Genomic DNA, 14,564 nt, shown 5'->3' with positions numbered 1-14,564 from the left:
ATCTTGTTCCTTTTGCTGCAAGATAAACTTATCCAGTCCCTCTTTCTACAAATAAATAAACTTCTGCAGTCTTCAAGCTTTTCTGTACCTCCCAGTGGCACGCTAGCCCAAACTCATAAACCTGGGGCACCTGGGAAGGCAGAGAGAGGCCTAGGGCAAACAAACCTTGTATTTTATCTTAAACATTCATGCAATTTACATTCTAAGCCTTAACACATCACTGTTTAGTCTGTGTTTACATTACTTGATATCATTGCAATATAATGAGCCACATTTACCCTGCAGCTTCAAATGCACCCTACACTATGCTGTGTCTTCCAGAAACGGTGTACCCCAGTTTGAGAAGGACCAAAGTTAAGTGAGACTGGACTCTATTCTAGAAGGTGACTATAACAAATGAACTGGAGGAATCACAGGGTAGTGGAAAAGATATTATCAACACTGAACTTTTGAAAAAGTTTTGGGTTCAAATCTCAACTCTTAAATGACCTTCTTAGTATAAGCTCAATACTAATTACTTTGCAAGGTTAATCTGAGGATTAGATTAGTTCTAACACAGGAACTGGCACAGACATAGGCACTCAACAATTAAAAATTATTCCCATAATGGTCAGAGGCTAGCCTTGACTAAATCCATGCATTGAAGAAATAATAGTAATAGTAATAATAATGATGATTATAAAAGTCACACTGAAGAATTTACCAGGCAAAAGTGGCCACAATTTAGAAAGATCTCTCTGCAACACCACCAAATCTAAAACTTAAGCTCTGAAATCACTGCAAATCTATTCCTGAGGAAGAAATGTAAAAAATGCAAAACAGTATGTACAATGGATTCCACATGGGCTAAAATAAGCTAAATCTATTCCTAAAATAGTTCATGACTTAAAATACCTGAAAGGTAAAAACCTATAAGAAACAGAGGGGGAGGTTTGGAAAAACACACTGGAGTCAGGAAAAGGCAGCCTCCCCTCTACTGCACTCCATCCAGCTGGGCACACTGAGAGCACATTCCTCTGGCAGGAAACCCTTCGCCAGCATAAAGGGCACTCCAGATAATTCTTCCTTTCCATTTTCAATGCACAACAGCACCATTTATCTAAGTAGAATAATACACAGCACCTTGGATGAACAAAGGCTATAATTTAGACTAAAAGTAAAGGGAACAAACAATTGAGATGCAATTATTATTTCAGTGATCCTCACAGATGTCAGACTCATTAGCACAGAGTTACCTTTGTAACGTGTATGCAAGAGGTCACCTCCCACACAACAAATCAGAAAGATTTGCACTGTGAAAAAGTCACACTACCCAGAATGAGAAGTTTCTTAGATTCAGTATCAGAGGCATCAAAAGATACATATGGGCCCTGGCCAGTTGGCTCAGTGGTAGAGCGTTGGCCTGGCGTGCAGGAGTCCCGGGTTCGATTCCCGGCCAGGGCACACAGGAAAAGCGCCCATCTGCTTCTCCACCCCTCCCCCTCTCCTTCCTCTCTGTCTCTCTCTTCCCCTCCCGCAGCCAAGGCTCCACTGGAGCAATGTTGGCCCCGGGCGCTGAGGATGGCTCTGTGGCCTCTGCCTCAGGCGCTAGAATGGCAGAGCGATGCCCCAAGATGGGCAGAGCATTGCCCCCTGGTGGGCATGCCGGGTGGATCCCAGTTGGGCGCATGCGGGAGTCTGTCTGACTGCCTCCCTGTTTCCAGCTTCGGAAAAATAAAAAAAATTAAATTAAATTAAAAAAAAAATTAGATACAAGATAAAACTCCCTGGCTTGAAAATCTGGTCTTCCCCCCCAAAAAAAAGATACATACGCAGCTTTTAAACCAAAGAACAAAGAAATCCAAGTAACTACTCTTGTAAGCCTACATCTATGTAAACAGTACACCACCATGCTCAATACACAGAAGTTCCATTCCCTGAATTCACTGCACATCAAGGCCACAGTTAAGTTTATACTAAAAGGAGGAAATTATCTGTAGGCTTCAAGCAAAAAAGAATACCGTAAGTCCCCCCATTATCTGCAGGGGATACATTTCAAGAACCCTAGGGGATGCCTGAAACTGCAGATAGTACCAAACCCTATATGAGCTATGTTTTTTCCTATGCATACATTCTATGCCTGACCAGGTGGTGGCACACTGGATAGTGTCAACCTGGGATGCTGAGGACCCAGGTTCGAAGTCTTAAGATCGCCAGCTTGAGCAAAAGGTCATTGAGCTCAGCTGGAGCCCCTCTCCCTCACCCCGGTCAAGGCACATATGAGAAAGCAATCAATGAACAACTAAGGTGCTGCGACTATGACTTGATGCTTCTCATCTCTCTCCCTTCCTGTCTGTCTGTTCCTGTCTCTTTTTCTCTAAAAAAAAAATAAAGTTTAATTTATAAATTAGGCCCAATTAGACATTAAGAATAATAAAATAGAACATTTATAACAATATACTATAGTAAAAGTTATGCAAATGTGCTCTCTCTGATAACCAATCTGATAACTGAGATTGCTACTGAGTAACTAATGGGTAGGTAGTGTGGATACACTGGACAAAGGAATAATTCACATCTGGGCAGATGGCATGAGACTTGATCATTTTTCTCATAATGATGCACAATTTAAAGCTCAGGAATTATTTATTTTTGAAATTTTCCACTTAATATTTTTGGACTGCAGCTGACCACAGGTAACTGCAAACATGGAAAATAGAAAACCGTGACTAAGGGGGGACTACTGCATTTCCTCAATGATGATTCTAGAAAAAGTCACAACTCACTGAATCTCAAAATTTATCCAGTGCAATAATGAAAGAGGATGAACAGGATCTAATGGGAGGATCCCCAGAATATGAAAGGGAAGAATAACATTACCTTCTGAATATCAAGCTTTAAGACAGAGTAACAGAAAATAGGTAGTCAATACAAAAGGAAAAAAAAAGAACAATTTTCAGTTTCTTTTTTTTTTTTGAAAGAGAAAGAGACAGGAAGGGTGAGAGATGAGAAGCATCAACCTGTAGTTGCGTCAGTTTAACTGTTCATTAATTGCTTCTCATTCGTATTTGACCCAGTGGGGAAAGGGGCTCAAGCCTAGCCAATCACCCCTTGCTCAAGCCAGCAACCTTGGGCTCAAGCCACTGACCATGGGATCATGTTGATGATCTATGCTCAAGCCGGTGACCCCACACTCAAGCCTGCGACCGCAGCGTTTTGGACCTGAAACTTCAGCATCCCAGGTCAGTGCTCTATCCACAGTGCCACCACCAGTCAGGCCAGTTTTCAGTTTCTAACTATGGAAAGTGAGCAAGGATAAAAAGGACCCTGGGACTGAACAACTAAACCTAAATTGGTCAAATTCAACTTCTGATAGGTTATATCACCTAAAAGCAAGTCACAATGGAAAAATGTCCTGGGGAAGAGGTCTATTTTTGTAGAAGTGCCAAAGAGGTGTACCAGAATAAAATTCTTCTGTGAAAATTACTGTCTTGGCTTAGAGATTGATTTTTAATATCTTATCTAACTCCATTTTAAATTTCATATGGCTCAAAAAAAAATTTTCATATGACTCAATTTTCTCAACCTAGGCTGTAAAATTAAAATAAACTGGGAATCTTTTTTAAAACACCAATGTTTAGGTCCTTCCAGACTTCTGTTTAACGGCTCTAGAGTTGAGCCCAAACATTGACAGTATTTTTAAAAATATGGTACTATCTATGCAGCTCGAGTTGAGAACACAACCCTTAAAATAAAAGGCTAGTAGCTGTCATGCTTCTTTAGCAGCACACCACTGACCTCTTTGGGTAAGGTTCTGCTAGAAACCCAAGATAAAAGCAGCAGCCACAGTCTAGAAGCCGTGTTGATTGATTGCCTTTATGAAATGAAGCTATAACCCAGTGCCAGGCAACCCGAGAGCTCTAATTCTGGTCATATTTTAAATGGTGGTCTGGGTCAAATTCTGTCACTCCTAGCAATACTATTCTTCCTAAAGAATAAAAGAAAGACCTTTAACAAAATAATTTTAAGAGTTTTTTGGCCTCTCTTAATCAATTTGGGGCATTAACAAGAGCCCAAAGAGTGTTTACTAAGGCAGTCAAGAAAAAGAGCAGGCCCTGGCCAGTGGGTCAGAGGATAGAGTGCTGGCCTGGAGTATGGACATCCTGAATCTGATTCCTGCTCAGGGCACACAGGAGAAGCAACTATCACCTAGTCCCTCACCCCCTTCTCTCCTCCTTTCTCTCCTGAAGCCAGTGGCTTGATTGGATCTAACATGGCCCCGGGCACTTAGGATAGCTCCACTGGAGCACATCAGCCTCAGGTACTAAAAATAGCTCGGTACTTGAGCAATGGACCCTGACAGGGGTTGCCAGATGGATCCCAGTCAGAATGCATGAGGGAATGTACCTCATGATCTCCCCTCCTCCAGGTTTACCAACAGATATAGTTTGAACAGCAAACTAAAGTGGTTTATAGTGGTCATAGATATTCGATGTGTTTACTGTTCAAAATGTGGTCCATGAACCTGAGAGCTTGTTAGAAAGCAGACTTGTAGGCCTCACCCCAGATCAACTAAATTAGAAAGTGTCTTGTACAGCAGTGGTCCCCAACCTTTTTTGGGCTATGACCGGTTTAATGTCAGAAAGTATTTTCACAGACTGGCCTTTAGGGTGGGACGGATAAATGTATCATGTGATCGAGACAAGCATCAAGAGTGAGTCTTAGACGGATGTAACAGAGGGAATCTGGTCATTTTTTAAAAATAAAACATCATTCAGATTTAAATATAAATAAAACGGAAATAATGTAAGTTATTTATTCTTTCTCTGTGAACCAGTACCGGTCCACGGCCCGGGGGTTGGGGACCACTGTTGTACAGGATCTCCAGGAGATCTATATGCATGTTATAGTTTGAGAAGCACTTCTATTGATATGAGGCAAGAATTCACTCAAGAAATGGTAATATCTATACAAATTAAGTGAAAATGTTAAGGATTATTTTTCTCTTTAAATTAGGTCATTTGCACAACCACAACAAAAGCATTTTAAAAGTGCCAGTCTACTGCTACCTTAGAAACATCTTCCATAAAGCCAGATTTTGGCATTCCATGTGATGTTCTCTTAAAAGGAATCTTGGCTCTCTGAGTGAATATACATTTAACCATGTACATCCAGATACAAAGCAAAAATAAAAAAGTTTTTACTCCTTTCATTTTGATTTCTGGGATATATTTATATATCAGAATAAGTTAAAAGAAAACTGCAAGTAAATACTTTCTGGCATTGTAATACCAACTATATCATTACAAAGTCAGAAAAAGCTAATATTTAGAATTACATAGGAACATTACTGGACATACATAATAAAGGTTATATAACATTAAAAAAATCCAATTTACACCTCACCTTCTAAAGGAACATCCTCTACAAAATAAGGAAAAGAAAAAGAATATAAGAAAAAAATTTTAATTTTTAAAAATTTATTAATTTTAGAGGCGGGGGAGCAGGAAGCATCAACTTCCGTATGTGCCTCGACTGGGCAAGCCCAGGGTTTCAAACCAGCGACCTCTCAGGGTTTCAGATCGTCACTTTATCCACTGTGCCACCAAAGGTCAGGCCTAGGAAAATTCTAACAGTTTTCCTAGCTAAAGTAATAGTTGTGAGAATTCTAACAGATGACTGAATAGCTATGTAAAATGAGAAGGCTCATTGGGTTTAAGGGCTAGCAAGAGCTAATACAAAGCTAAAAAGAAACAACATGTCTGTTTCCTTCCATGCTAAAGTGGGTCAAGAAACAAGAGTATAGAAACCTGGGCCAGGCAACATCAAAACATAAGGTCTCTTTCTCCTCTCCGTCCTTCAAGCTTAATTTGTCACTCTTAGGTACAATGAGACACCAGGGAAATTAGTAAGTAGGGTTGTTAACACATAACTTTGAGATGAATATAATATTTAACCTGTAGTTAATGCATCAACAGAACAGAAAAGGCTATTTCAATGTTTAAGGGATTTCTAGAAGTTGCCATGAATATTTCAATATTCATTTGTCAGTCTCCTGAGTCTCTAAAGAGGCTATACAGAAATGCACTATGATCATATGAGAAAACTATTGTTCTTATATAATCAGTCAACTACATTCACTAAAGATAGGAATATGAAAAGCAAATAATTCTATTCCCAAGAAACACTACAAGAGTGCTCACTTGTGTCACTGTAAGCTGGAGTCCAGAGCTTGGTCAGTGTAGACTCTGAAAGCAGTGACTTTCCGTTAGTAAAATGCACAACCCACAGAAATGTCTGTAACTCCATTTCCTTAGACTCTCTGCTGGCCAAAAAGTACAAGTACCTGTAGTGGCTGGCGTAAATGCAAGACAGAATGCAGCACAAAGTAGAAGAGAAAATGCTGGTATATGTAGTAGAAAACAAAGTTGTTCTGTTTATGTAATATCTGAGAACATACATTTTTGTATCTATGGCATCAGCCTTCTAATTTCTTTTGTGTGTATGTGTGTGTGGCAGAGACAGAGAGAGTCAGAGAGAGGGACAGATAGGGACAGACAGACAGGAATGGAGAGAGATGAGAAGCATCAATTCTTTGTTGCGGCTCCTTAGTTGTTCATTGATTGATTTCTCATATGTGCCTTGACCGGGGGGCTACAGCAGACCGAGTGAACCCTTGCTTGAGCCAGCGACCTTGGGTTCAAGCTGGTGAGCCTTGCTCAACCCAGATGAGCCCACGCTCAAGCTGGCGACCTCGGAATCTTGAACCTGGGTCCTCCACATCCCAGTCTGACGCTCTATCCACTGCGCCACCGCCTGGTCAGGCCTAATTTCTGATGTTAAGAAATAAACCGGCCCTGGCCGGTTGGCTCAGCGGTAGAGCGTCGGCCTAGCATGCGGAGGACCCGGGTTCGATTCCCGGCCAGGGCACACAGGAGAAGCGCCCATTTGCTTCTCCACCCCTCCGCCGTGCTTTCCTCTCTGTCTCTCTCTTCCCCTCCCGCAGCCAAGGCTCCATTGGAGCAAAGATGGCCCGGGCGCTGGGGATGGCTCTGTGGCCTCTGCCTCAGGCGCTAGAGTGGCTCTGGTCGCAACATGGCGACGCCCAGGATGGGCAGAGCATAGCCCTCTGGTGGGCAGAGCATCGCCCCTGGTGGGCGTGCCGGGTGGATCCCAGTTGGGCGCATGCGGGAGTCTGTCAGACTGTCTCTCCGTTTCCAGCTTCAGAAAAATGAAAAAAAAAAAAAAAAAAGAAATAAACCAATTTGTTGGGCATCTTTCTAGTCGTCAGGTTGGCAAACACCTTATTTGCAAGTGTCTAGCTAAAAGAGTCCATCTAATCCCATCACAGTTAAGTACCTAGTTTGCAGGGAGCCATGTGATAAGACCTGTTATTTTTCTGGCCTTCTCTACACAGATGGAAGGTCATCCATAATATTTCTCATTATCTTGTACAGCAACAAAACTAATTTTGGTTCCCAGCGGTGGCACATATTCAGATACTCTGGACTTTGGAGCCTTTTAGTGTTAGAATCCTGGAAGCTAATTAAATTGGAAGTATGACAGGGTGGCATGGAGAGGGAGAGAAGACCCAATTAAGCTATACTTCCAAACTGTAATAAGATACATTTTTAATACAAATGGCTGCTTCAAACTCTTTTAGAATTAGATAGGCCATAAGCCAATAAGATATTAAAAAGGCAATGGTTTGAAAGCCTCAAGAGGACTATCTCAATAAGGTCACTTAAATGCTATTCAGGTTAAAAGGGGAATTACCGAGGCTATCCAGAGTTTTAAGAAACAGGAAAAATAATGAGCTCTGGAAAGGACACTAAACATTAAGATTGCTGAACAGGCTGGTTAACATCAATAGTTCTATTTAGAGGCAGACCAACAAAATAATCCTGTACACTTGTAGACATACCCCATACCACTAACGGCCAATATCATTAATTGTCTAAAGAGAAATAATTCTGTCCTTTATTAAAAGACAATCTCTGCTTATCAAGGAAAGATCTAGTTCTAAAACACAGAATAATTTAAAGATCTTTAGCATTTCAAGAATCCAAATCAACCCAGAGAAAGAAGGAAGAAAGACGCTTACCAGACTATCCAATCCTCCTCCCAAGAGATCCACTGCTCCCACCTGCATGGAGGATACCTGCGGCACATTGACTGGGGGACCGAGGTCTAGGTTTAAAAGGTCCCCCAGAAGGTCACCTTGAGACGGGATGACCTGAGGCTGTTCCAGGTTGGTGGCAGTGGTGGTGCCAACAGGGCTGTCACCTGCATCAGTGCTGTAGTCATACACACAAAGAAGGGAAAACAGAAAGGTCAGTTTCCTCCGGACATGATAACAAGGCATTAGGTATATAAAATATAGGGGAAAAAAACCCTCTTAATTTATAATAATTTGTTGATGTACATGAAGAGATAATAGCAATTTTTGTTTTTATCAAAATACAGCTACTAAAATGAAAATAAATGTATACTACATAACCTCAGTAATGGGTGAGTTTTAATTGAGCAGCTATTCTATGAGGAAGGAACATAATGAGAACTCTGGGGAAATATTAAAAAAAAGAAATACATTTTCTATCCTCAAACAACTTACACTCTAACAACTATAAAATATCAGCATTCATAAAATGGCTAAAAAGCACATTCACTGTGTAACAGCAGAAACAAGCACTGTGTGAGTGTCTGCATAAGACAGGATATAGATGAGAAACAAAACAAGACCAGGTGAGGCTGACTGTAAAGGCCTCTAAGAATGGATTTATGACTAGATTTTGAAGAATAGCAGAGTTATGAGAAACTACCAGGAAGAGACCTTCCAAAGAGGAAGGGATGATTTCTGTAAAAGCACAGAAATGAACAATTTGACTTTAGGATAGTGAAAAAATTACACTAGCAGGAGCAGAGATTGGGACTGGTAAGATCTGAAGGAAAAGACAATGGGGAAGTTAAAACTTTGAAACGGGTCTGGGCCCTAGCAGTTTGTTTGGCTCAGTGGCAGAGCGCTGGCCCAGCATGTGGATGTCCTAGGTTTGATTCCTGATCAGGGCACACAGAAGCGACCACTTACTTTTCCACCCCTCCCCTTTAACCTTCCTCCCTACCTCTCCACTCCTCCCTCAGCCATGGCTTGATTGGTTCAAGCACATCAGCCCCAGGCACTAAAGATGGCTCCATGGAGCCTCTGCCTCAGGCACTAAAAATAGCTTGGTTGTGAGCATGGCCCTAGATGGGCACATGCAGGAGTCTTTCCCTCTATCTTCCCTCCTCTCACTTGGAAAAAAAGAGAAAGAATAAAAAAGAAACTAGGCTACACAGTTTATTTTTCATATGGTAGACAATGTGGAATCACTCTCACTTGTTAAACAAAGAACTAAAAACAACATTAGAGGAACATTATTCCAGCAGCTGTGTGTATAATGGACTGCAGTTGGGATTATGGACATGAAGATCAGCTAAGAGTAATCTAAACTGCTACTGTCTCTACACTGTAAAAATAAAAAGGAAGTGGTGAATTCCAAGAGATATTAAAAGGACTGGACAGGGCCCTGGCTGGTTGGCTCAGCAGTAGAGCATTGGGCTGGGGTATGGAAGTCCTGGGTTCAATTCCCAGTCAGGGCACACAGGAGAAGCGCCCACCTGCTTCTCCATCCTTCTCCCTCTCCTTTCTCTCGAACTCTCTCTTCCCCTCCCGCAGCCAAGGCTCCACTGGAGCAAAGTTGGCCCGGGCACTGAGGACAGCTCCATGGCCTCTGCCTCAGGCACTGGAATGGCTCCGGTTGCAAGCAACACCCCAGATGGGCAGAGCATCACCCCCTGGTGGGCATGCCTCCCCACTTCTCACTTTGGGAAAAAGAAAAAAAAAGGGCTGGACAGAAGAAAATGATCTTTTGAATAAATGGTGCTAAGTCAACCATTTGGATAGCTGTGTGGGAAAAAGGAGCTTTCACTCTGATACCTCATAAAATAATTAAAAATTAAAAGAGGTTAATCAGACAAATGTGAATTGGAAAATCTAGGAGAGTATCTTGATGACCCTGGAGTAGACAGACTTTTCAATAAAAAATACTAACCATCAAAGAAAAAAAATTAATGGATTCAACTTAATTAAAATTAAGAACATCAGCCCTGGCCGGTTGGCTCAGTGGTAGAGTGTCGACCTGGCGTGCAGAAGTCCTGGGTTCGATTCCCAGCCAGGGCACACAGGAGAAGCGCCCATCTGCTTCTCCACCCCTCCCCCTCTCCTTCCTCTCTGTCTCTCTCTTCCCCTCCCACAGCGAGGCTCCATTGGAGCAAAGATGGCCGGGCGCTGGGGATGGCTCCTCAGTCTCTGCCCCAGGCGCTAGAGTGGCTCTGGTCGCGACAGAGCGACCGGAGGGGCAGAGCATCGCCCCCTGGTGGGCAGAGCGTCGCCCCCTGGTGGGCGTGCCGGGTGGATCCCGGTAGGGCGCATGCGGGAGTCTGTCTGACTGTCTATCCCTGTTTACAGCTTCAGAAAAATACAAAAAAAAATTAAGAACATCTCTTCTTCAAATGATACCATTAAGAGAGTGAGAGAAGGTATTCTCCATAAACTGGGAGAAAATGTTTGTCAATACATTATTGACAAATGGCTTTATTGACAAACGACTTACATCCAAATTATACAATAAATTCCTACAAATCATTCAATCAGTATATAAAGAATTCCTAAAAAGACAATTCTTTAAAAAATAAGGAAAACATCAGGCATGTCACAAAAGAGGATACACTAGCAGTCTATAGACAAGAAGAGGTACTTCATTTTTACTCATCAGGAAAATGCAAATTAACTTCAACAACATACCACTACACACCTACCAGAATGACTAAATTCAAATGACTGACCATACCAAATGCTGTGTAGGATGTGAATCACCTAGAACTCTCATATATACATTGCTGGAAGGAATGTACATTGGTACAGTCACTTGGGAAAATTGGCAGTGTTTCCTGTAGCTAAATATACATCTATGATCCAGCAATCCCACTCCTAGGTGTATACACAAGAGTAATGAATACATAAATCTACCAAAAGCCATACAAGAATAGTCATAGCAGCTTTATCCATAGAAGCCCCAAACTGGAAATAATCCAAAAGTATATAAACAAAAGATTTAAATAAATTATAGTATATTCAGGCAATGGGATACTATATACCAATAAATAGGAACACACAACTGATAACATAGCATAGATTAGTCTCACAGAAATTATGTTGCATGAAAGAGGCCAGATGCAAAAGAGTATAATTACTGTATGATTCCATTTCTATGATTTGTAAGAATCGGCAAAACTAATCTATAGGGACAGAAGTCAGTGGTTATCTCCAGATGGTGGGTATTAAGAGCAAAGGGGCATGAGGAATCTCATACGGTGCTGGAAGTAGCCTTTATCTGATCAGGGTGGTAGTTATATAAGTGAATACATATGTAAAAGTTTATTGAGCTATATTCACTGAAGATTAATGTACTATTAATACTAAGATTATAAATATCAATTTAAAAAGTGGAGGAAAAAATTCCATAAATAAAAATAAGTAAAACCAATCTTAAATAAGTTTAAAAGAGAATAGAGAACAGCAATTGAGAAAATCTGAAAGTAGTTCAAATTGCTTATTAAATATTAAGAAATTAGTTGTTAAGGAATTACTAAAATCTAATTTTATTAGACTTGTGTTTTTTTTAGGTCCTTATCTATTATAGATACCATTTAAAGTATTTCTAAGTGAAATAATATGAGTTCTGGGATTTAAACTACTCCAACTCCCCTCACCACCTGCCAAAATTTATAGGGGTGATAAATGAAATATAACTGACAAAACAGTGATAACTGTTGAAGCTGAGTGCTTGTTACACCATTCTATCTGGCATGTTTTCTAAGATTTATATTAAAAATGGGGGGCAGAGCAAAAAACACTATAGAAAGTCCATTAATAAACAGATGTTTTCTTAAAAAACCCCAAGTAGGTTTTGACAATACCTGAAAATAGAGGACTGAGAAGGATGAAGACTCAAACTCAGAGAATAAACAAAAACCAAGAAGAAAGCCCTGACCAGCTTGCACAGTAGACAGAGCATTGGCAAGCATGCAGATGCCCCGGGCTCAAGCCCTTGTCAGGGCACACATGAGAAGCGATCATCTGTTTTTCTTCCCCTCCCTCTCCCCCTTCTCTTTCTCTCCCCCTCTAGCAGCCAGTGGCTGGGTTGATCTGAGTGTCGGTCTCAGGCACTGAGGATAGCTCAGCTGATTCGAGCATCAGCCCCAGACGGGGTTGCCAGGTAGACCCCAGATGAGAGGCATGTGGGAGTATATCTCCCCTCCACTCAAAAAAAAAAAAAATTCACACAAACTAAGAAGGAAAAGACTATTGATGACTACTAATCCTCTTTATAATTACAGAGGAATATGGAGGAATGATGGGGAAAATAATACAGTACGCTGTTTTAAACAAAATATTTTGGGCTCATTGATTTGAGGGGGGGAGGGAGAAAAACATCAATTTGTTGTTCTACTTATTCATGCAATCATTGTTTGACTCTGGTATGTACCCTGACTGGGGATCAAACTCATAACCTTGGTATATTGGGAGACATTCTGACCAACTGAGCTACCAGAAGAGGGCCAATTCTGTTAAGGTTTTAAGAAAAAATAATAATAATAGGTAGAGAAATCCAACAGACAGCTAAGGAGAAGGGACTGGCAATCAGAGTTAGAGAAGTAGACTTGGGAAGAAATTCATATACACAAAGGACAAATCAGCAAAGTAACACAAGGGGATGGTATTAACATCGGGGACCTAGAATAAGAAGATAGATCAAGTGTTAGCTTCACTAATTACTACCGGGGGTCCTCAGGTTACGACAGTCTTGACATATGATATTTTGAGCTTACAATGCTCACCCCCATTAAAAAGAAATTGAGACATGAGTGTTTCGCTTATGCTGTTAACATCACACTTAACGGACTACGTGGGCAAACTAGTTTGGCTGAGTGCGGTGGAAGAATACGCAGTAATGTGGCCTATGAATGAGGGAGTTGGCCCCTTTCAGTGTGCAAGCCAACCACAGGAACAGAGGTAAGGAATTTTTTTTATACACATTTTTTGTCAATTTTTCTGTTACTACAGTACAGTGTACAGTACAGCATATTTATTTCCTTTTCCTTTTTCTGTGGCTTAATTGTATTTTTATGTTCTAGATTATGATTTTACAACTGTGTTAGGATAGGTAAGTGACTTAGGCTAGGGTGTGTTTTGACTTACACCAAAATTTGAGTTATGTCACTGTCATAGGAATGAAACTGTGTCATAACCCGAGGATCCCCCTGTAGTTGCATGATCTTGGGCAAGTAACAATGTCACCAAAACACAGGGTTTTGTTTGCAGGAGGGTCAAATGAAAATATGGTGTAAAGTGAAAAGCTTTGTAATGTATCAATGTAGCTGATACATGTTTAGTAGGTAAGTTCCCTAAGGGGAATACATGGAGAAGCAAAGCAGAAAAGGTTCAGAATAAGCCTTGTATAACAACCAAGCTTAATGACCAGAGAAGAGAATGAACACAGAACTGCAAAGATTAGAAAGAAAAAAATAATCTAAGAAAGGTAACTAGAAGGAAAAGTGTCAAGAAAGCCAAGAGGTCAAGTATCTAAATAGGGGGTGTGGAGGTGGGATGGTGGTGGTGCAAATATAACCAAAAAATTAATTGAAAAGTCAAAAGGGGAAGCAATTGCATATATGCCTGTCAAGAAATAATATGAAATTGCCATAAATGGTATTTCTCAGCATATGAAATTCTATCATCTTGTGATATGTACCATTTAGAAAATGTGACAGAACACATTTATCAGTACCTCTAAATAGAAGATATGTAACAATGCATATACTTTCCTTCATTATAAGAGGAGAAGAGTATGAAAAGATAAAGAGTTAGATGAAAAGTACATTAATTCCAAAGATTCTACAAGTCAAGAACATGGTAAATCATTATTATTCATTCTTTCTAAATGGAAAATGCAAGAAAATTAACATGAAAATGTTTCCTATTTTGAACTACATAATTGTCCTATTTTCAAAGCATATTTTCAAAGGTGAGATTTTTCTAAATTAGACAACTACTTACCATCTCACCCCACAGAGCAACTGAAAATATAGAAATCGATACCCAACAGAAAAGCATTTATTCCTTCCCTAAATGATTTAAACAGACCTAGTGAAGTAAAACTTTTTTTTTAAGCGAGAGGAGGAGAGATAGATTCCCACACGCACCCTGACTAGGATCCACCTGGCAACCCCCATGTGGGGCCGATGCTCGAATCAACTGAGCTATCCTCAGCACCAGCGGCCAACACTCAAACCAATCGAGCCACTGGCTGTGAGAGGAGCAGAAGGAGAGAAGGGGGACAGTGAAGGGAAGAGAAGCAGATGGTCACTTCTCATGTGTGCCCTGATCAGAAATTGAACCCAGGATGTCTGAACGCTAAGCTGATGCTCTATTCACTGAGCCAACTGGCCAGGGCCAATAAAACATTTTAAACCTCTACAAGAGA

The 14,564-nt window shown here is 40.8% G+C and overlaps 1 protein-coding gene across 4 annotated transcripts in view; it reads right to left on the bottom strand.

The window, feature by feature from the left end:
• AP2B1 (adaptor related protein complex 2 subunit beta 1) overlaps positions 1-14,564 on the bottom strand; it is a 129,620-nt gene that overhangs the window by 56,118 nt on the left and 58,938 nt on the right. For all 4 annotated transcript variants that reach the window (XM_066363887.1, XM_066363889.1, XM_066363890.1 and 1 more), the window contains exon 14: positions 8,084-8,276. In XM_066363887.1, the coding sequence (XP_066219984.1) occupies positions 8,084-8,276 (193 nt within the window). The remainder of the gene's footprint in view (positions 1-8,083; positions 8,277-14,564) is intronic.

Source organism: Saccopteryx leptura, chromosome 2, assembly GCF_036850995.1.
Source record: "Saccopteryx leptura isolate mSacLep1 chromosome 2, mSacLep1_pri_phased_curated, whole genome shotgun sequence".
Lineage (NCBI taxonomy): Eukaryota > Metazoa > Chordata > Mammalia > Chiroptera > Emballonuridae > Saccopteryx > Saccopteryx leptura.
Note: the sequence above shows the minus strand (reverse complement) of the source record. Positions and strands in the feature narration are given on the sequence as shown.